The sequence below is a fragment of the Miniopterus natalensis genome, chromosome 9 (assembly GCF_054644295.1).
Source record: "Miniopterus natalensis isolate mMinNat1 chromosome 9, mMinNat1.hap1, whole genome shotgun sequence".
Lineage (NCBI taxonomy): Eukaryota > Metazoa > Chordata > Mammalia > Chiroptera > Miniopteridae > Miniopterus > Miniopterus natalensis.
Window position 1 is genome coordinate 365,160 of NC_142089.1, and position 20,925 is coordinate 386,084.

The following is a 20,925-nucleotide window of genomic DNA, read 5'->3' on the forward strand; positions in this document are numbered from 1 at the left end:
GACCCGAACCGCAGCTCGCGACCCCGACTCGCGCCGACGCACTGCGCAGGCGCACCCGCTAGGGCGCCGGCTTCCGGTGAGCGCGCCGGAAACGCGGCCGCGCGTCCCGGCTCCTGATTGGACGGCGGGCGGTCCCTCGAGCGGCCGGGGGCGGGGCGCGGAGGCGGGTCCGGTGGCGGCGGCGCGTCCGGTGGCGGCGGCGGGTCCGGCGGCGGCGGCGGCAGGGGCACCGCAGGTGAGCGCTAGGGGCGGGCTCAGGGGGGCGCGGGGACCCGGGGACCCGGCCCCCCGGGGCCTCGGCTGCCGCGGGACCCGCCCGGCCCGGCCCCGCCCCCCGAGCCCGGCTCCCCTCGCCCCCCGGCGAGCCCCGCGGGACGCGGCCGGGCCTCCCCCTCCTCTGGGCCCGGGCCCGGGGCGGCGCCCCCGTCCCCTGCTGTCGGCACAGGACTCGGGGGCCCGGGCCCGCGGGGAGCCCCGACCTTGGGGCCGAGCCTCGGCGGCGGCCGCGTCCCCTTCCCGGCCCAGCGGCACCGCCCTGCCCTCCCGCGTCCGGCCCCGAGAGCCCCCGGCCCTCCTCTGGGCGCCGGCGGGGGTCCCGGGCGGGAAGGGCGCGGGGCACCTGCAGGCCCGCGCCCGGGGGACAGACAGGCGCGGGGGGGTCCCCAGAGAGGCAGCTCCCGAGGCCTGGCCGGCACGGGCGCCCCCCCCCTGAAGACGGGGTGAGCTCACCTCTGAGCGCTCTGCCCGACGCCAGGCACTCGGCCCAGCCCTCGGGGCCAGCACCCGCTGGGCACAGCCAGCCGGTCCGCGGCCTGGGTGGTGGACAGGGCCGGGCGCGCTGGCCTGTTTTCCCCGGAGATGATGGACCGAGTCTCAGGATGGTGAGGGACCTGCCCTCAGAGCGGGAGGCAGGGCAGGGCCTGCGCAGGCCCCCGGAGGCCCGGTGCCTGGCTGGGGCTGGGGCACGGCTCGGGTGGCCTCCCTCCCTTGCCGGGTCCCCACAAGGCACCCAGCACCAAAGGCACAGGACCCCCCAGGCCCAGTGGGATGGGAGCTTGTCCTGGACATTAGGTGAGATGCAGCTGAGACCGCAGGGCCCAATAAGAGCCACGCTTCAGTGCCAGCCCTGGGCACCCAGGCAGGCAGGGGCCGGGGTGTTCACTGGCACCGGCCGCCCAGCCCCCTCCCCAGCCATCCCACCTCACTGCCCTGTCTCTCTACATGGTGCTGACCCACTTTTACCTGCCCTGTTGGAACTTCCTGTCTTTGTCATTGTCTCACCCCGCCCCCCATTAGAATGTTGCCTCGATGAGGCTGGGCTGTTGATCTCTGTCTCCAAGCACCCAAGTGCCTGGCTCCGGGTGGGGACTCAGCACGTATTTCTCCAAGTCTTGAAAACAGGTGTTCTGGTGAGAAAGACAAACAAAACCGAAACAAGCAAGAGAACTTGGCTGTAGAGATGTGTGCCTAAGTGACAGGGAGGGGCCATGCTGAGGTCTGTGGGCACCTGTTCTGGGAAGGGGCATGGTAGGGTCGGGCGGGTGTCAGAGTGCTGCCCAAGCAGAGTGAGGTCGGCTCCTGGGGCGCAATGGGACCCGAGCTGTTTCTTTCCTACTCTCCTGCCCACCCCCCAGAGGAGTGAACCAACTCCCAGTGAGACAACCCCCAGCCCTATTGAAAATGGTCGACTTGCAGTCTGACTTCAATCTGAGAACCGTCCTGGTCAGTTTCAAGCAGTGTCTCCTGAAGGAAGATGTGCTGCTGGAGCACTACCTCGCTGGCTGGAGGGGCCTGGTCAGGTGCGTTGAGGGGCCACTGCCAAGGCGGGCCTTCCCCAGCCACACACCCCGGGCAGTGGGCACCGCTACACCCCCGGCTCAGCCCTTGCCTCCCCTCACAGGTTCCTGAACAGCCTGGGCTCCCTTTTCTCCTTCATCTCCAAGGACTTGGTGGCGAAGCTGCAGATCATGGAGGGCCTGTGCAGTGGCCCCCAGCAGCACCACTACAGCAGCCTGCAGTCCATGGTGGCCTATGAGGTGGGCAACCAGCTGGTGGACCTGGATCGCCGCTCCCGTCACCCAGATTCGGGCTGCCGGACGGTGCTGCGGCTGCATCGGGCACTGCGCTGGCTGCAGCTCTTCCTGGAGGGCCTGCGCACCAGCCCTGAGGATGCGAGCACGGCCATGCTCTGCACCGACTCCTACAACGCCTCACTAGCTGCCTACCACCCCTGGATCATCCGCCGGGCCGCCACCGTGGCCTTCTGCACGCTGCCCACACGCAAGGTCTTCCTGGAGACCATGAACGTGGGGTCCGCTGAGGAGGCTGTGGAGATGCTGGGCGAGGCCCTGCCCTACATCGAGCACGTATACAATGTCTCCCAGAAGCTCTATGCTGACCACACCCTGCTGGACCTGCCCTAGGGGCCAGCAGGCCCAGGCTGGGAGGGCTTTCCCTTCTCTGGAGTTGGGCTGGGGCAGCCAGGGCCCATCAGTCCTACCACGGAACTTTCTGGGTGCCCCAGGAGCAGAAAAGCCACTATCCCCCTGCGAGCTGAGCTTGTGGGGAGCCATAGGCCTAGTGTGGCCCACCCAGGCTGCAGACAGAGAAGGCAGGCGCCGGCCAGGTGGGTAAAATGCAGAACACAGGGAGGGTGGGGGCAAGATCAGAGTCCATGCAGAAGCCTGAGAGGCTGCGCTCACCCATGGGTCGAGTCTGCAAAACGGGTGAGTCACGGGTCTCTGGAGAGCAGACTCCTTACCAGCCGACGTATCCAGCTGGTGGTGTGTGTGCTGCTCGCGTCTGTTGGGTTCCAGGCCCAGGACCCAGTATCTGTGGCCAGGTGAGCTCCCTATGGACTCTCCTTACCAGGCTGGCTATCCCCAGAGCAAGGAGGGAACCTGGGCAGCTGTTGGCACTGCATCTGGTTCCTTGCCCCTCGTTGCCTTGTTAGCCAGGGGCCCACATGTCCTCAGCATGACAGCAGGGACGTGGAGCCCCAAGCACAGTCCCACCCTGCCTCTGTAGCCCCGCACATCAGCAGCCTCCTGCAGCCACAATGTGCTCCCCAAGGCAGCTGCTTGTGAGTCTGCACAGCACAGCCCCAGAGCCCCCCGGGAACCCATGACTGCTGGGCCAGCTGGCCTCTCCCTCCCCGGCTCCCAGCAAGATGCTGCATTCCCTCTCCCCTGCCCCTTGCTGCCCATCCCCATGGAGCTCAGGAGACCCAGGATGCACAGCACAGGCCGGGGCCTGGATCCCGTTCCCTAACAGGCTGGTAGACCCAGCCTTGCCTGCCCATGGCTCTTCACTGGAACCTCAGGACATCAGGTGCCAAAGGTCTGCACGCAGTGGGGACCCTTGGAAACTGTGATACATACGGGTGATGGTTTTCCAGCAGAAATAAATGACAATGTCACAAGTATGTTCTGGGCTCCTGGATGGGAGTATGGAGTGAGCCAGGCATCTGCTTACCAAGGGGGAAGGGGCTGAGGCCCCACTGTCAGGATGGCAGGGTGGTGTCCACCACGTGTGTCACGCCCCATCCACCATGGGGGGTTGCTGTCTGGCTGCCCTGTGCAGGGTTTAGCTTGGACACTGACCCCACCCCTGCCAAGGTCCACGGGATTATCATGTTATTGGTGAGAAGACAGACGCAGAATGGCCCCAGGGGCTGGGTTGGAAGGGCAGACCTGGGCCAGCTGCACCCCCTGCAGGAAGAAGAAAGCCTTGCCCAGCTAAGCCAGTGGAGCGGGAGCTGCTCTGGGCCACACAGTGTCAGGAAGGGTCCCCTTGAACATTCCACCCCTAGTGTGAGAGCCAAAGCCAGGCTGCCACCGCTGTACCCTATCCAGCTCTGCCCCACTCCAAACAGCCCAGAGCCCTGTGTGGTGCCAACAAAGACCGGTGACAATGAAGGATTTGCCTGGAAGGATAACCTGGGGTCCAGATGGGCCAGAGAGTGAAGGCTGTACACGTGTGAGCACAAGTATGCAGGTGTACTGCGTGCATGTACTGTGTCATGCAGGTGAGGTGCACTGTGTGTGTATCACGTGTGTTTTGTGTGTGTCATGCTGTGCAGGTGCAACGTACTCACTGTGGGTGTTGTGCCCCATTTGTAGTACACGTGCATGTGCATGTACTGAGTGTGCTAAGCAATGTGGAGATGGGCAAACACTGGTCCCCAGATCACCACCTGTAAATGTCTGCCAGGCCCAGCCAGGGTTGAGACTCCTAGAGTCCCAACCCCAGGGGCGTTGCCAGCCTCCCCCAGCTCCTCTGGGTGCACCTCCACCCCCAAGCATGATGTCAGTGAGGCCCCCAAGCAAGGGAACACAGGTCCCCAGGCACTGCCACCTGCCTGCTGCACACCTGGTGCTGACCCAGCTGCTGTGGCCCATTTGGTTGCAGCTTTTTCTTCCTCCTTTGCATGCAGGCCCCCCTGAGAGCCCTGTCCCCATAGGGAGGGATCTGCTGTGTCATGCCCAGACCCAGGGGGACACAGACAGCCACAGAGCTCCCAAAGCTTCCAGACCTCAGGCCCCTGGCCAAGGAACCACCCAGCCCCCCAAAGTGCCCTATTCCCAGGCAGGCTGAGACGCCACAACCCCCACCCCAGGACTGTCCCCACCCCAGCAGCAGGGTGGAAGCCAGGCAGGCCGGTGGGCCACTGTCCTGGCTGGTGGGCAGGCCTGTGGGACCCCGCCAAGGCTGCCCCTGGACCTGCAGATGGAGTCACCCTTGCAGTCCCCTCCTGACTGCAGATGGTTCCTCCCCAGGGCTGGAGAGATGTTCCTGTGCCTACTCCCCGGGAATGGGGTAGGTGCCGAGGGGCTTGGGCAGAAGCAGGTAACAAGGTTGTGGTCAGTGGCTGCTCAAAGCCTGCCTACCCAGGTCACTGGCAGCCAGAGAGCCTAGTGGCATCAGGATAACAGAGTCCAATGTGTGGACACCTTGGGCCAAGGGAAGTGTAGATTCTCCAGGGGCCCCTGGGCTTGGCAGGTGAGGTTAGGTCTTTTGCTAAACAAATCTCCACCCCTCCCAGCCCCGACTCACCATATCTGGGCCCCACCCAGCTCATCCACTTGCCATCCCTGCCAGAAGCTGCCACCTGCCATGTCAGGCCTGGCTCTCCTGGGCCTCTCCGCTCTGCTGGGCCTTGGGGCCGGGGCACCGCTGTGCCTGTCCAGGCAGCTCAGGATGCAGGGGGACTACGTGCTGGGCGGGCTCTTTCCCCTGGGATCAGCTGAGGACGTGGGTCTCAGCAACAGGACACAGCCCAACACCACGGTGTGCACCAGGTAGGGAGGCTAGGGGTGGCGGGCAGGGGTGCTCCCAGCAGGGGTGAGGCGTTGCCACCTGCAGCCCTGTGTGTCCCCAGGTTCTCGTCTCTCGGCCTACTCTGGGCACTGGCCATGAAGATGGCCGTGGAAGAGATCAACAGAGGGTCCACCCTGCTGCCGGGGCTGCGCCTGGGCTACGACATCTTCGACACATGCTCAGAGCCCGTGGTCGCCATGAAGCCCAGCCTGGTGTTCATGGCCAGAGCGGGCAGCTGCGACGTCGCCGCCTACTGCAACTACGCGCAGTACCAGCCCCGCGTGCTGGCCGTCATCGGGCCCCACTCGACTGAGCTCGCCCTCGTCACTGGCAAGCTCTTCGGTTTCTTCCTCATGCCCCAGGTGCGCGCCCAGTCTCTCCCCCGCCCCCCACCCCGCCAGCCCTGCCCAAGGGGGCCCGCCCCCGTCAGGACGTGCCTCCTGGCCCTGCAGGTCAGCTACGGTGCCAGCACGGACCGGCTGAGCGACCGGGAGGCCTTCCCATCTTTCTTCCGCACGGTGCCCAGCGACCGGGTGCAGGCGACAGCGGTGGCGGAGCTGCTGCACAGGCTCCGGTGGAACTGGGTGGCCGCCGTGGGCAGCGACGACGAATACGGCCGGCAGGGCCTGAGCCTCTTCTCCAGCCTGGCCAACGCGCGGGGCATCTGCATCGCCCACGAGGGTCTGGTGCCGCTGCCTGGCGCCCACGGCCTGAGGCTGGGCTCCGTGCAGGGCCTGCTGCACCAGGTGAACCAGAGCAGCGTGCAGGTGGTGGTCCTCTTTTCCTCCGCCTGGGCCGCCCGTGCCCTCTTTAGCTACAGCATCCGCAGCAGGCTCTCGCCCAAGGTGTGGGTGGCCAGCGAGGCCTGGCTGACCTCGGACCTGGTCACAACACTGCCCGGCATGGCCCAGGTGGGCACCGTGCTGGGCTTCCTGCAGCAGGGGGCCCCGATGCCCGACTTCCCGTCCTATGTGCGGACCTGCCTGGCCCTGGCCGCTGACCCCGCCTTCTGTGCCTCACTGGACTCAGAGCAGCCCGGCCTGGAGGAGCAGGTGGTGGGGCCACGCTGCCCCCAGTGCGACCACATCTCGCTGGAGAACGTGTCCTCCGGCCTGCTGCACCACCAGACCTTCGCGGCCTACGCGGCCGTGTACAGCGTGGCCCAGGCCCTGCACAACACGCTGCTCTGCAATGCCTCAGGCTGCCCCACACAAGCGCCCGTGCGGCCCTGGCAGGTGAGGACGTGGGAGCTGTGCCATCCTCGCGGGTGTCCAACAAGAAGGGACAGCGGCGGGGGGTCTGGGCTGCAGGCGGCTGGCCCAGTCCCGCCCACTGCTCCCCCCGCCCCCAGCTCCTGGAGAGCATGTACAATCTGAGCTTCCGGGTGCGCGGCTGGCCTCTGCGGTTTGACACCAGCGGGAACGTGGACATGAGCTACGACCTGAAACTGTGGGTGTGGCAGAACCAGACGCCTAAGCTGCACACTGTGGGTGGCTTCAATGGCCGCCTGACGCTGCAGATGTCCCAGATGCGCTGGCACACTCCAAGAAACATGGTGAGTGCCAGGCTGTGTCTCTAGCCACACGGAATCTCTGGAGCAAGGTCTGCCCTACCTGGGGGGGGGAGGCATCCCCAGGTCCTGGTGGGTGCACCCAGCCCAGCAGAGCCTAAGTCCTGAGCCCTGGCTCCAGAAGCCTGTGTCCCAGTGCTCAAGGCAGTGCAAGGAGGGCCAGGTGCGCCGGGTGAAGGGTTTCCACTCCTGCTGCTACGACTGTGTGGACTGCAAGGCAGGCAGCTACCAGCGCAACGCAGGTGAGCCCCCTTCCCGGGTCAGCGCCCTTCCCTGCTGATCTATACAAGCGGAGGCAGGAGTGGGGGAGGGGACCGCAGGGTCAGGAGCACACAGCTAGACAGGGTCCTGGCATGTCCTGGCTCAGGCTGACACCCAGGCCAGGGCCCCTGGTGGAGGCAAGCCCAGGGGAAACCCTGCCACCAGCACCCTCTCTCTTCCCACACTACAGATGACCTCTTCTGCACCCAGTGTGACCAAGACCAGTGGTCCCCAGACAGGAGCCTGCGCTGCTTCCCCCGCAGGCCCAAGTTCCTGGCGTGGGGGGAGCCGGCCGTGCTGCTGCTGCTGGCGCTGCTGGGCCTGGCACTGGGCCTGGTGCTGGTGGCCCTGGGGCTATTCATCTGGCACCGGGACAGCCCCCTGGTTCGGGCCTCGGGAGGGCCCCGGGCCTGCTTTGGCCTGGCCTGCCTGGGCCTCGTCTGCCTCAGTGTCCTCCTGCTCCCTGGCCGGCCCAGTCGCGCCAGCTGCCTGGCCCAGCAGCCGCTGCTGCACCTGCCGCTCACTGGCTGCCTCAGCACCCTCTTCCTGCAGGCGGCGGAGATCTTCGTGGAGTCAGAGCTGCCGCCGAGCTGGGCAGACCGGCTGCTCGGTCACCTGCGTGGGCCCCAGGCCTGGCTGACAGTGCTGCTGGCCATACTGGTGGAGGCAGCACTGTGCACCTGGTACCTGGTGGCCTTCCCACCGGAGGTGGTGACAGACTGGGGGGCACTGCCCACAGAGGCGCTGGTGCACTGCCGCGTGCGCTCCTGGGTCAGCTTTGGCCTGGTGCACGCTGCCAACAGTGTGCTGGCCTCCCTGTGCTTCCTGGGCACCTTCCTGGTACACCAGCAGCCTGGCCGCTATAATGGCGCCCGTGGCCTCACCTTTGCCATACTGGTCTACTTCATCACCTGGGTCTCTTTTGTGCCCATCTTTGCCAACGTGCACGTGGCCTACCAGCCTGCTGTGCAGATGGGTGCCAGCCTCCTCTGCGCCCTGGGTATCCTGGCCACCTTCCACCTGCCCAAGTGCTACCTGCTGCTGCGGCAGCTGGAAAGCAACACCCCTGAGTTCTTCCTGGGAGGGGATCCTGCTGGCAGTGCCAGAGGGCAGGGCAGCAGTGGGGGTGGAGAAGTGACTCAGCAAAAACAAGTGGCGCATGACGCAGTAACCTCACCCCAGTGACCCCAGACCTAGTCTCTATATAGCAACCCCCAGACTGCCGGACTCTGCCGAGACACCCCCCCTCCCTAGATTCTGACCCAGGCTGACTGCTGCCCTTGACCTGATGACCCCTGGGCCTGCACTGGGCATGAGGGGGCTCGGCCCTGTGAGATGTCACCTCTTGGTGCCCCAGTCAGGCTCTGTCCTTGCCCCGCTAAGGCCCGCCCAGTGACCCAGCTAGAAAGAGGCCTAGAGAGGGTTCCTCAGCCCCTGCGGCCCACAGAGAGCTCAGGAAACATCACAGCTGGACATCGCTCACCTGGCTGGGCCGAGCCTGGGTCCCCCGCCCAGCACCCCTCTAATCATCACTGGAGTGGGAGGTTAGTGAGTGGCCTACAGCTGCCCTGACCATGGGCCCCAGTGCAGGACAGAGGCCCACTCTGGTGGAAGGTGGACACCAGCTTCCTTTTCTCTCCCTGGCCTGGCCTGAGCACGCAGAACGGGGTCAGCCCACCTCCAGCACCGCGGACAGAGCCCAGGCCGGGTGGGGGTTCAGCACCAAGGCCAGCGCCAGCCGCCGAGACCCCTGGAGCCAGAAGCCAGCACCTCGGACAGAAGACTTTCCGCCAGGACCCTGCCCGCTGCCAGCCGGGGTCACAGTCTCATTGCTGAGCGGAGGCCCAGAAGACAGCACCCGGCAAGTCCTGGTTCCGCTCCGGCCAGACCCGGGGAGGCTGGATCGACCCCCACACCCCAGTCTCCTCAGGCAGCCAGGCAGGAGAGAACAGACACAGGCCACACCTCAGTCCCATAAAATTAAAACGCTTTTTAGTGTTTAAAATAGCATTTACACAGAAGCAGCTCTAGTAACTATCCAGACGACGCTCTGACGTGATACAGTATCTACAGCGCAGCCGTGTGCAGGCCAGAGTCGCTGGGAAGGAAGCCATGTGTGCTGGTGGGTGGTCACCTGAGGGCAGCAGGGAAGGGCGGGCTGGCCGCCCCTCTCCCCCAGACCTGTCCCTGCAGCAGCTGAGCGCCTGTGGGTCAAGTCCCACTCCTACCACCGCCGAGATGTGCCCCTCTCCCGTCTCCCCCTCACCACCCCCCACACACACTTTCAGACACAACCTGTGTCCCTGCATTAGCTCCGAGACCCGGCAGTGGGGGGACATGCAAACTCTGCTCCAGCTGGGCATGGGGGCTGGCTTGGCCACCACCCTTCCCAGAGGACACAGGACAAGAAATAAATAAATAAATTATACCCCTACCCTGGGCAGCCAGAGAGGTCTGGAGGCTCTGATTCCACCCCCAACATGGTTCCCCAGCCTAGGCAAGATGGGTGGGGCCTGCAAACTGAGTGACCAGTGGGGCCCAGGCCCAGCAGCCACCTCTCAGCTTGGCCTGGAGCCCTGTATACAGCGCTGTGGGCAACTGGGGGTCCCTGAGGCACACACCAGGGAGGCAGGTCAGACTGCTGAGCGTAGAGATGCCCCCACCCAGATCCCCATGGACACAGCTGCTCTCACCAGGAATGGACGCAGTGCTGAGTCCAAATCGGAGCTCAGGCTGCCCTCCAGCTTGCTCCCACTCCGTCTGCTCCGGACCCCACAGCATGGCCCCTTGTGCACATGGAAAGCTGACCCATGACGGCCACTGCTAAGGCAAGGCCACACAAACTCCAGATGTAGCGCCCTCCTGCGGGAGCAACAGGACCCCCGGGGCCCCCACAGCAAGGCGGGCAGAAGGCATGCTGTCCTCGGTCACATGATGTCGACGAAGAACTCACAGGGGTTTCCCATGGCCTTCTGGAAGGACTGGCGACTGCCTGTCAGCTCTGGGGGGACAGCGGCCAGCTCCCGGACAGGGGGCCCCCCAGGCGGCCCACCCACCACTGAGTACGCCTTCGTCAGGGGGTGCAGTGGGGGGAGCCCCGGAGCAGTGGCCGAGGCCTGGCTGTGTGGGCTGCTGCCACGACTGAGCTGGCTGGCGGGACGCTCCCTCCAACTGCTGCCACCTGCTCTGCTTGGGGCCGTGTGGTCTGACTCGCTGCCACTGCCCCCAGCTCCAGGCCCCCGGCGCTCCTGCTCTCGGCCCAGGGCCCGCCGGCTGCTCCCGCCCGCGCTCCGGGTAGACCCGCTGCTTTTGCTTCCTGGGATGGAAAAGGGAAAGGAATGGACTGTCAGTGCCAGGCCTCACCTCTTCCAGGACAACTGACCCCTGCTAGGGCACCTAGGGCAGAGCCTGGTGGTCCCGAGCCGGGGCGGGGATGAGAGGGGTGGCCATGCAGACACGAGAGCAGGACTGGCCCTGCCCAGAGACGCAGGGGCAGCTGCAGCAGGCGGGGGCAGGGGGCAGTGGCAGGCAGGTGGGGACACGCTGGGGCCAGTTCGATGCCCCCAAACCTCACCCCAATGCCTGCATGGAGGGCCTGGTCTAGCAGCTGAGAAACTGAGGCACCCGTGAAGACCCCATATGCCGGCTCCCATTGGCCAACCTGGGCCCCCCCACCCGAAGACCCACCTTCCACTGGACCCCAAGGCCCTGGCTAACTACTCGGCTCAGCCCTGCCCTGGGTTCTCAGAAACGCTGGGAACTCAAGGATGCCAGCTGGCTAGGGACATGCCGAGAGGGACGCCGGGCAGGACCCTGGCTTACCGGCCCCGAGGGTCCATTCCGCTAGTCCTTCAGTCTAAGGCTTGCTCAGCACAAAGCAAGGGATAGCATGAGTTACACACCAGGCCCAGCCCGGCACCCGCGCCCGTTGCCCTCCTACAGGGCATGCCCCCCACCAGCTTCCCCTCTGGCACTGCGGGCCTCGACCTGCTCTCCTGTCTGGATCCACAGGGCCAGCTGCCTGACTTCTCCCCTGACCCTATGGGCACTGCCCTCTGGCCTCACTGGTCCCTACTCAGCCTCGGGCCACTGTTCCTCCTCAGGAATGCCCCCAGCCTGTCCCCTCAGCTCCCCACACATCCCAGCGTGGGGATGGGGTTATCTGTGAAGATGGCCACTCTGGCTCCATGCTGGGCTGCAGGTGTCTGGAGGAGCTTTCTGTCCCCCACTGTGTCCTGGGGCCCCTCTGCCCTCCCCCACCCCAGGCTACCACACCATCCTTCCCACACCACCTCCTGACTTCCTGCCTCTGCCCCGCAACCCACAAAGCCTCCAGGCTCCTCCTCCTCACCCCCCCCCCATGCAGAGGGAGCCCACCCAGAACCCGAGCACAGAGCAGGCAGAGCGCACAGGGCAGGGAGCGGGCACACAGGGCAGAGATAAGCGGCAGGCGGCAGGGAGCTAGGCACCAGCGGGCTCTCACCTTCACTCTGCTGACTCCCAGCACTGCCACTGCCGTAGCTGAAGCCAGGGTCCTGGTATGCGGGCGGGAAGCAGGGCGGGGGCCCTGGGTACTGGTAGGGGTATCCCTGACCCAGGGGCCAGGGAGCCGGGTGGGGCAGCGGGGCCAGCGTGTCCTGATCCGAGGCCCCGCTGGAGCCGCTGTTGAGATTCAGGGCTTCAAGATCTGGTGGGAGGGAAAGACGCGTGAGGGTGGCGTGAGCGGGTCCCCCAGGACCCCCACCCTGCAGCCCCCCCACTCACTGCTGCACAGGTCCCCAAAGACGTAGTAGCACTGCTCGGAGAAGGTGACCTTGTTCACGGTGTGCCGCAGGAAGCCGCGCTTCAGCATGCTGCTGGCGTACTTGCGGGCCTCCCGCCGCTCCTTGAAGCCCTCCACGTGCGTATACAGCCAGTCCACCACGTCAGCACCTGCCGAGGCCCGTGTGAGGCGGGAGCCGGCCACCCCCGCTGCCCACCCCGCAGCGCCCGGCGGGCCGCTCACCGATGACGGCGTTGGCAATGGTGATCTTGAGCCACATGCGGTCGCGGATCTCCAGGCCAGAGTCCGGCAGCTGCATGACCCGGACCACGGCTCCCATGTCACTTTTTACCGTCAGAGGCGCCTCCTCCAGCTCTGCAAGGCACGGCCCCCTCAGCGGGCAGCAGCCGGGCTCTCAGCACAGGCCGCCGCCCACTGCACCCCCTCGGAACCCGGGGCCCAGAAGCAGGTGTCCGGGGACTGATGTCCTACTCCTGCAGATACTTCAACAGGACCTGGGCCCAAGCCAGGGCAAGGCATCCCCACCACAGCCTAGAGCCCCGCAGGTCACAGCCTCTTTCCTCCCCGCCTCCGAGCTGTTAGTCGTGTTAGTGGTAGAAAGCAGGTGGAGCTCCACCATGGGCACACTTGCCTGCCCAGCCACAGAGGATCCCTGGGCAGGGACCCAGGCTGGCCCAGCCCCTCCAGGCACCTCCACTCGCATGGCACAGGATGTGCACTGGGAGGAACCTGAGCCTGTAGGCACATGTGGGCCCGGTATCTGACCCAGGGGCCTCACAGCAGCATGGATTCTGAGGCTGGCACGGCCCTTGGGTGCAACCGTGCCAGGTGGAACCTCAGCCCGATCTTTGGCCCTGGTGCTTCAGTTTCCCTAAACTAAGAGCTGCCACTTACGTGGGGCGCCGGGTACAGAGCTGGTTAGTGAGGAGGAGCTGGTGCGGGTGACAGCGCTGGAGCAGGGGCTCGTACCGTAGCGGGGCAGGGCTCCGGTCAGCGCCGCCGTGTGCGACAGCCAAGCGGCTGGGTCGATGGGCCGGACGGGGTCAGCTGGGTGGCCACCGCGTGGCAACAGACAGATGGGTGGACAGATATAAGAGAGAAAGTGGAGCAAAAGGACAAAGAGGACAGAGGCCCTCAGGCTGGGCCAGGAGCCCCATCCCCCCACCCCTGCACCAGCACCCGTGGGCTCACTCACCCCTTGGGACCGTGAAGTAGCTCCGGGGGGTTGGGTCCCAGCACTTGGCCACCGTGAGGCTGATGGGCCTGTGGGGCGGGAACAGACAGGTCACGTGGGCCAGGCCTCACGTCCCGTGTCCCCCGCGTGCCACCCCCCCCCGTCCCTCGGGCCTCACCCTGTCTGGGACACAATCTCCCGCAGCACCCGCACAGCGTCGTCATTGCTCATGTTCTCAAAGTTGACATCGTTCACCTGGGGGGACAAGGGTTCAGTGCGGTGGGCAGGGGTGCTGGCCTCTTGGCCCCCAGCAGCTCCCTGTGCCCCCACCTGCAGCAGCATGTCTCCGGGCTCGATGCGGCCGTCCGCAGCCACAGCCCCGCCCTTCATGATGGAGCCGATGTAGATGCCACCATCGCCCCGGTCGTTGCTCTGACCCACGATGCTGATGCCTAGGAAGTGGTGCCTCTCTGGGGGGTAGGAGTAGTTAGCAGCCCAGCCCAGGGACCCCCGTTCCCACCCAGGGAACCAACACCCCCAGCCAGGGACTCCCATTTCCACCTAGGGGCCCCCCACCTGCCCAGGGACCCCACTGGATCCTCACCCATGTTGAGCGTGACCGTGATGATATTCAGGGACATGGTGGAGTCTGTGATGCTGCTGAAGGAAGAGGCCTGGGAAGGGCAGGGCGCAAGGTGAGGGGCGGGCCGGAAGCACAGACCCCGCCTACCTGGGGCACTACCTGCTATCTGCCACCTACGCGGTCTGCCTGCCGAAGGCGCTGCTTCCGCCGCCGCCGCTTGTGCTTCCGGATAAGCCGGGATGAGGTGCTCTGCTCCGTAGAGCTGCTCAGCCTGCGGGTGCGGTGGGGGGGCATGGAGGTCAGGGGGCACGAAGGTCAGAGGTGCAGAGGGGAGGGGACCAGAGGTGGCAGGTGGGGCCAGGTGGTATCTGTCAGAAGGCTCAGCTCCTGGCTGCACACACCCCACCCTGCACGTGTGATGTGCAAACCCCGAACCTACAGGGATCTTTGCTCTCTATAAAGAGAGTAAAGATCGAAGCAAACGTGGAGACACAAGCACCAGGTAAGTCAACATGGCCATTCATGTTGGCACACACTCGTGTGTGTACAAAGTGCACATGGACACACACCTGTGCACACATGCACGTATACAACACGCACACACCCCTGTAAAACACCCGTTTGCACACACAAGCATGACATACACATGCCCCCCACGTCCATTTGCACACATGCTCGTGTACACACCCACAGCCACAGCAAATACCACGCATTTGCACAATCACAACGAACACCCATGTGCACATGCCCGTGACCATGCCCACACACACCTGCACAGGTGCATGCGTCAAAACACACAGCACATACCTGAACACACACATGCCTGTGCACACGAGCACACATGCACACACCCACACACGTGTGCACACATGCACACACACGTGCACACATCCTTGCACAGGCCCACGCACCGGCTCGTGTTGTCATCCTCCTCAGAGTCAATGAAGCTGCTGGACTCGAGTTCGCTGCTCAGCACGGTGGAGGCACTGTCAGGGGGCAAGCCCAAGTCCCGCCGCCGGTCCCCCCTTGGATGTCCGTTGGCCCGAGTGGCTGTGGAGACAGAAGGGAAGTGAGCCAACTTCAGGGATCCCTGGAGGTCATGGGCAGCCTCAAGCCCGTTGACCTCAGAGCTGGCAGCAAAACTATGGGGTTGCTGGTGGGTCAGCGAAATCCTTGAGAAGTCAGGCCTAGGACCTCTTCCCAGAGACCCCCACTGGCCTGGTGCAGTAACTCGTGATCAGCAAGGACCGGGGGTGGCCACGGGTCCAGGGCCCAGGGTATGGCCTGTTACCTTCCTCCCGGTTCCGGCGTCGGGCTCGCTCGCGCCGGTGGCTGACCATGGATTCGGTGCCAGTCTCGTTGTCCATCCCATCACGGCTGCTGGCCACATTCGGGCTGTGCCAACAAGAGTGTTGGGCAGGCTGGGCCCCCAACGCCTCGGACCCCTCTCAGTCCTTTGCCTCCCCTTGCCTGGTGAGGCCCTGACTCCACAGGGGCCCTTGTCCACCCACCTGCTTGGTCTGAGCCTTTGCCGGCCCCTCCTCTGCTAATCAGTTCCTACTGTCTGTGAGTCCCTCTCAGCTGCCTACCCCCGGATAGGCCTGGCAGGGGCCCCACAGGACCACTGGGCTCAGCCCCCCCAGAGTTCTTACTGGAAAGATGGGGGCCGGGAGTCCCCGATGCCGCCCATCCGCTCAAGAGGTGGGGGCAGGTCAGTATGGCCGTCGGTGGCCTGAGAGCCTGCATCCGAGTGAGCACCCTCCGCCAGGACCAGCTGTGGATGGAGGATAGTGAGGCTCAGGGGTGCCACTAGTCTCCAGCCACTGACTCCCACAGGACACCCAGGGTGCAGGTGACCAGCCTCCCACACACACACTCAGCTCACCTGAGCCCAGCCCCCTGCGATTCTGGAACCACCCCCACCCCAGCCGAGCGCCCTCTGCCAACACCCCCCAGACTCACCCAGGAGACCACGCGGCCATTGAAGCAGGGCAGCCTGGCGTTATCAGCAGAGATCTCCTCCTTCACCACCCTGCAGGCAAACGCCTCGGTGAGACCACCCACAAGGGGGCTGCTCTCACCAGTGAGCTCTGGAGACAAGACCCCCAACCCACCAAGGTGCCCAGCCACACGCCCAGCTGTCAGTCTGTGTGGATGTCCTGCCCACCACATTCTCTTGCTGGGGACTCCAGCATGGGGGTGCCACCACCTGCAGCACCCTATAATGCGAGTTCCACCTTGCTCTGTGTCTGTGCGCCCCATGGGGCAGATCCGTGAGGGAGGGGATCTGTCTGGCTTCTTCCCTGCAGCCCCCCACCCCCCCCCCGCCCCCGACAGCCCAGCATGGGGCCTGGCTCACAGCAGGCGTCAGCACAGGTGCGAAGGCTGTCAGACCCCATGGACACAGGCAGGTCTAGATGGCACAGTACCACACGCTCTCTCCAAGGGCAGGCCACCTGCCCAGCCAGGGAGACAAGTAGACCCCACTTGCTGCACCAGCCCAACTCAAGACCTGAGAGGACAGCTAGGCCCCGGAGAAGTCAGCCCCACTGGCCACACCCACTCCACATCAACCAGCCGGACCTATTTCTTAATGCTGCCCCTGGTCAGGTGGGCCTGAGGTATGGGGAAGGCAGGATGCAGAGGGCAGGGCAACACTGACTGGGAAGGAAGCCCATGACCCTGGTGTGGGAAACAGGCGGGGGGTGGGAGTGGGGTCAAGGTTTCAGGTTCAGAGAGGTGAGGGGAACAGCAGCCAGCACAGCTGGCAAGGGGCCATGGGGAAGGATAGGCCTGGGGTGTGGACCAGACACACCCCCACAGGGTGGCCCCTGGAGGCCCAGAGAGCAGGCCAGGCAGGATCGGGGCCTGCAGCAGGCGGGGGCCCAGATGTCCTGGCCCCCTGGAGTTCAGCCTTGCCCAGTACAACAGGATTTCCGTGCCCAGGACTTGGGCCCAGTAGAGAAACGGGAGCCAGGAGACTAGGCAGGAAGCAGACTCAGCTTGGCTAGTCCTAGGCAGCAGCAGGTGGCAAAGCCAGCACCCCACACTCCCACCTGGGGAGCAAGGCCTCAGTTCACCCCAAACATGGAGAGGGGGCCCTAGACCCTGGGGCAGTCGATGGAGGAGACAGGGCCAATCTGGGGGAGGGAGCAACTGCCAAGGTCCTATGGACACACACACCCGTGACACCTTCCAGGGCCAGCCCCACATGCACCAATAAGGTGGACACCTCAACCTGCAGAAAAGGTCATTTCTCAGGGCCCCCACTCATGCACCACAGCCCCCCAGAGCTGAGCTTCCGGGGAGACTGTGACCTGGCCCAGACCTGGGGTGGGCTGGGGACATCTGGGACTCTGCCAGCTGCAGCTGACAGAGAGGGGGGCCCAGTGGACTGAAAGCACCGTCTCTGAGTGACAGCAGGAAGAGATACCCAGGTGGGACCTAGTCCCCACACAGCCCAGGTGGCCACGCCGGCGGCCTTCCTGACACACCCAAGCTCTGGCCCTTTCTGATTCACCCACAGGGAGGGAGATGAGCAACCCCCCCCAGCTCCCATACCACAGGGCACCCCTGGCTCCCCAAGAGGCCCAGGAGCACCCCAGTCCCGTACTGCCCACCCAGCCAGGGCCTCTCCATGACCCATCACCCTGGGCTGCCCAAGGCCTGTGAGCCCCCCACCCAGGCACAGACACCCTCTCAGGTCCCAGAGGTCCTGCTCCCCCGGCCCTCCCCAGCCTGAGGAACCCCCGTCCTATACCCATGACAGAGCATCTTGCTTTCCACCTGGGGGCAGGGCAATGGGGGTTCCACAGGCCCCGGCCCAGCTAGGCCAGGACAGCAGGGAGGGAGGAGACAGACCAGAGAGCCCCCAGGACAAAGGGCACAGGGCTCTCCTCGGGGTGTGCCCCACTGCTGGCTGGGAGCCAAGGGGTGGCGGTTGGGGAAATGCCACCCAACACCCCTGAGGCTCCCCTGGGCTGGCCTCACTGGGTGGGAGAGCAGACCTCCATAGCAGCCTCCACTAAACCTCAGAGGCGGCCACCCAGGCACCCCTGGTGGCATCTTGCCCCTGACCTCAGAATTGCTGGCGAGATCCCAGTTAACCTCAAACTTGTGGCTGTCCGGCCCCACCCGCCACCCCCGCAGGCTCTCCCTGGCGAGGAATCTGCTCAGAGCATGGCCCCGAGAGCTGAGTGTGGCCAAGGGCCCAGGAAAACCCGAGGGGTTCCCCAGGCTACAGCACACCACCGCCAGCCCTTCCCCAAGGGACAGCTCTAAGTGCGCCCCCAGAGGCACAGGGTAGTCACAGAGCAGGAAATTGGCAAAGAGAGTTGGCACCAGCCAGGGGAGGAAGGCCGTCTCCAATACCCCAAAGAGCACCCCCAACCAAACCCAGACTCTATAGGCTTCAGGGTAAGGGGGGCTCAGACCTCCACACCCTGCCACAAGCTGGGGGGGGGGGGGCGAGGTGACCAACACTTCCTGGGCCACTGACCCCAAATGGCACAGCTGTGGAGAGCAGAATGGGACTCAGCAGACTGAGTGCCCACCCCCTGCCCTGTAGCCCCGACACAGCACCACCCAGGGCCCATAAGCAAGTGGCCCAGAGACCAGAGGTCCTGGCCCAGAAATAGAGGGACCTGGACTACAGCCAGATGCGCTAAGTGCCAAGTCCAGCCAGGCTGAGAATCAGCCCAGCAATACTGCTGAAGGTGCTGTGAGACTCATGGAACCCGAGGGCGGGGCCCAGACCCCTCCCTACACTGCCATTCATCACAGACCCAGAGACCCTCCCCAACTTTGCTGGGTCAGAACAGACTGTGACATGCATGCGGAAAGGGGGGGATGAGTGCAGGATCCTCTACCCACTTGGCCAAGGACACCCATGGGAAGTGGGGCCCGTTCCAGAGCACATGGCCCTAGCCCTGTGTCAGACTCCCCCTTCCCTCACTAGGTGGCCAGCCGTGGCCAGAAACGGGGACTCAGGGGACTCAGGGCCCAGCCCATTGTGGGTGGGGGGAAGCAGGAAGCCCAGGCTCACCAAGGTGTTTCTCACAGCCCCCCATCTGAGGCCACCGTGGCATGGGGTGGCCAATGCTCCCTGCCCTGCAGGACCTGCCCACCTTCTCCCGACCTCCAGCCACCTCCACTAGGTACCCAGATTTCATTCACGCTAAAGTGTAACTGGTCGCCCCTCCCAGAGGAAGTTTAAGCCGCTGAATAAATGATTATAGGATAGGCGGACCTCAGGACTCTGCAGGCAGATCTCAGGGAACGGGAGAAAGGAGGCAGCTGATGGGGGTCCTCGGTGACCAGGCCACACCACCCAGAGATCCAAGGAGCCTACCCCATCTGTCTGCCCACTGTGCCTACCAGCATCACCCAAACCCATCCCCCTGTCCCGACCCACACTGGCCTCGCAGCTGCCCCTGCCTCCCAGCCAGGTCCTGTTCCCTCCCCCACATCCCAGCCACTTCCAGGCCTGCTCAGACAACCTGAAGTACTCCAGTCCTGCTCCAAGACCCCAATGGCCTGCCCACCCACCTCCTCAGCCAGGGCACCGACAGGTCCTGCTGGGACTGCATGGGGAGTGGGGGCCTCTGCAGCTCGTGGGCGGCCCACAGTGGCTCTCTGGCAGCAGGCCCTCAGGACATGGTCCAGCGCATGGTCCGAGGGCAGCAAACTACGGGCTGGGCACATGCCTTGCCACACCATATGCTCTCTACTGGCTTTGGTTTGTAACTTTGGTAATTTTTGTCAAAACAATAAACTAAGTTAAAAACAAAAGTGCCTTTTCACACAGCCGACAGTCAGGGCCAAAGCAGCCCAGATCCAGAGGTGCAGAGGCTTTGTGAGGTTGCCCAGGGAGGGCAGGGGGAGGGCACAGGATGCCCCGCCCATGAGCCTGGCCTCATGTGGGCTCCTAACCTGGGCCAGCAGGAAGGCCAGCCAAGCAGGGCTCCGGGTGTCCAGCCTTCTAAGGCTGCCAGGGACACACCCACCCCTCCCCGCCTCCCCTTGGTGGTGGGGGGCCGAAGAGAGTCCGGTTGTCCAAGCATCCATCCTTCAGGTCCCCGAGAGCTGCAGAGTAGCCCCAGCTTGACCTGACCCGGGGCTGCCCAGGGCCCAGGCAAACAACAGAATCCAGGAAATGGCCTCAATGTCAAAGACCCAGACACAGCCGCACACAAGGGCAAGGACTGCCTGAGGGCAGCTGGGCGCACCTGCTCAGCCCACGGGGCCTCTGGCTCCCCCTCCCCAGCGCGGCTGAGCTGGGGACTCAGGTTACTGGTGGCTGTGTCAGGTCAGGCCTTGACCACACAGCCCGCCTCCCGCTCGCCGCCCAGAGGCCCGGGCAGTGCAAGCGGGAAGTCCTCGCAGCAGACAGCCACCACCAAGACCAGACGCTGGGACGGTGACCCAGAGGCTGCTCCGAGGACACCCAGTGCCGTGTGGCTCAGCAGGGACAGAGGCCAAATGGCAAGCAACCCCAGGGCAGGGGTGGGGGGAGTGACCCTTAACCTCTGCCCTGTACTCCGGATCCTGGAGGAGGGGGCCAGGGGCAGGCTGTCTTGGGCCTCCAGAAACTTCTACAGACCCCAGCGGACTGATCCATACCCCTGTCCCAGGTCACCTCATCTCCCCCCCCATGGGAACGAGGGGACCCGCTGGGGGGCTGGGACTCGCCCCCACCTCCACCCCTTCCCCAAAGACCCTCCTCGGACCCCAGACCACGCATCACACGCCCTCCAGGCCAGCCCCAAGCACCTGCCCTCCCAGAAGGTGGGCGGCGGGCCCGAGGCGGGGCTGCAGGTTCGCCCCGGGCCCCAGACCGGGACCCGCAGGTCACGCACACTCGGGCACCCGGGTCAGGCCCAGGGTGGTGGAGAGGCCAGGGCGCGCGCCCGGCTCCAGTCCTCGGGCCCCGCGCGCCGGCTCGGGGCCGGGCAGGCGGGCACGCACGCGCGCGGGGCGCAGCCCAGGCCCCCGCCCGGCACTGACCCGAAGTCCTGGTCCATGGACTTGAAGAAGAATTTGTAGGCGTGCACCGGCCGGTTGCTGAGCACGCTCTTGAAGTCGGCCAGCGTGACGCGCTCGGGCGCCACGGGCAGCTTCACCAGGTACGGCGTCTCCTCCTCGTCCATGTGGTAGATGATCTTGGTCTCCGCCATGGCGCGGGCGCGGGCCCGGCCCGGGGCTCGGGCGCGGGCGCCTCCCCGCCGCCGGCCTGC

The 20,925-nt window shown here is 65.1% G+C and overlaps 3 protein-coding genes across 4 annotated transcripts; 2 read left to right on the forward strand and 1 right to left on the reverse strand.

Annotated features, from left to right (window-relative positions):
- Window positions 1-218: 218 nt before the first annotated feature.
- Window positions 219-2,643, forward strand: CPTP (ceramide-1-phosphate transfer protein). Its single transcript, XM_087820740.1, has 3 exons — window positions 219-235; window positions 1,635-1,799; window positions 1,901-2,643. The coding sequence occupies exons 2-3, from the start codon at window positions 1,681-1,683 to the stop codon at window positions 2,421-2,423; spliced, it is 642 nt and encodes a 213-aa protein (XP_087676866.1). The 5' UTR covers window positions 219-235; window positions 1,635-1,680; the 3' UTR covers window positions 2,424-2,643.
- A 2,472-nt stretch (window positions 2,644-5,115) lies between these two features.
- TAS1R3 (taste 1 receptor member 3) lies at window positions 5,116-8,579 on the forward strand. The gene is given in 7 exon segments (XM_087820050.1): window positions 5,116-5,300; window positions 5,381-5,681; window positions 5,772-6,554; window positions 6,671-6,880; window positions 6,883-7,002; window positions 7,005-7,131; window positions 7,341-8,579. Coding segments are annotated over 7 exon segments (2,721 nt in total). The 3' UTR covers window positions 8,336-8,579.
- A 546-nt stretch (window positions 8,580-9,125) lies between these two features.
- DVL1 (dishevelled segment polarity protein 1) lies at window positions 9,126-20,877 on the reverse strand. Of its 2 annotated transcripts, none has more exons than XM_087820052.1 (15): window positions 20,696-20,877; window positions 15,653-15,722; window positions 15,343-15,464; window positions 14,982-15,085; window positions 14,602-14,740; window positions 13,868-13,961; window positions 13,712-13,781; window positions 13,438-13,577; window positions 13,286-13,362; window positions 13,129-13,196; window positions 12,903-12,980; window positions 12,156-12,287; window positions 11,915-12,082; window positions 11,634-11,837; window positions 9,126-10,466 (listed from the first exon to the last, which is right to left on the reverse strand). In XM_087820052.1, the coding sequence occupies exons 1-15, from the start codon at window positions 20,863-20,865 to the stop codon at window positions 10,078-10,080; spliced, it is 2,025 nt and encodes a 674-aa protein (XP_087676178.1). In that variant the 5' UTR covers window positions 20,866-20,877; the 3' UTR covers window positions 9,126-10,077. The 2 variants fall into 2 exon arrangements, with proteins under 2 accessions (XP_087676178.1, XP_087676177.1); XM_087820051.1 differs by having other exon boundaries at window positions 12,828-12,980.
- Window positions 20,878-20,925: the final 48 nt, after the last annotated feature.

Excerpts from the sequence above, each read along its gene's own strand:
- CPTP (XM_087820740.1), top strand. The coding sequence starts at position 1,681 with ATGGTCGACTTGCAGTCTGACTTCAATCTGAGAACCGTCCTGGTCAGT. Across the intron at positions 1,800-1,900 it reads GGCTGGAGGGGCCTGGTCAG|GTTCCTGAACAGCCTGGGCT; the intron begins GTGCGTTGAGGG and ends CTCCCCTCACAG.
- DVL1 (XM_087820051.1), bottom strand. The coding sequence starts at position 20,865 with ATGGCGGAGACCAAGATCATCTACCACATGGACGAGGAGGAGACGCCG. Across the intron at positions 11,838-11,914 it reads CTTTGGGGACCTGTGCAGCA|ATCTTGAAGCCCTGAATCTC; the intron begins GTGAGTGGGGGG and ends CCCTCCCACCAG. Across the intron at positions 10,467-11,633 it reads TGGGAGTCAGCAGAGTGAAG|GAAGCAAAAGCAGCGGGTCT; the intron begins GTGAGAGCCCGC and ends TTTCCATCCCAG.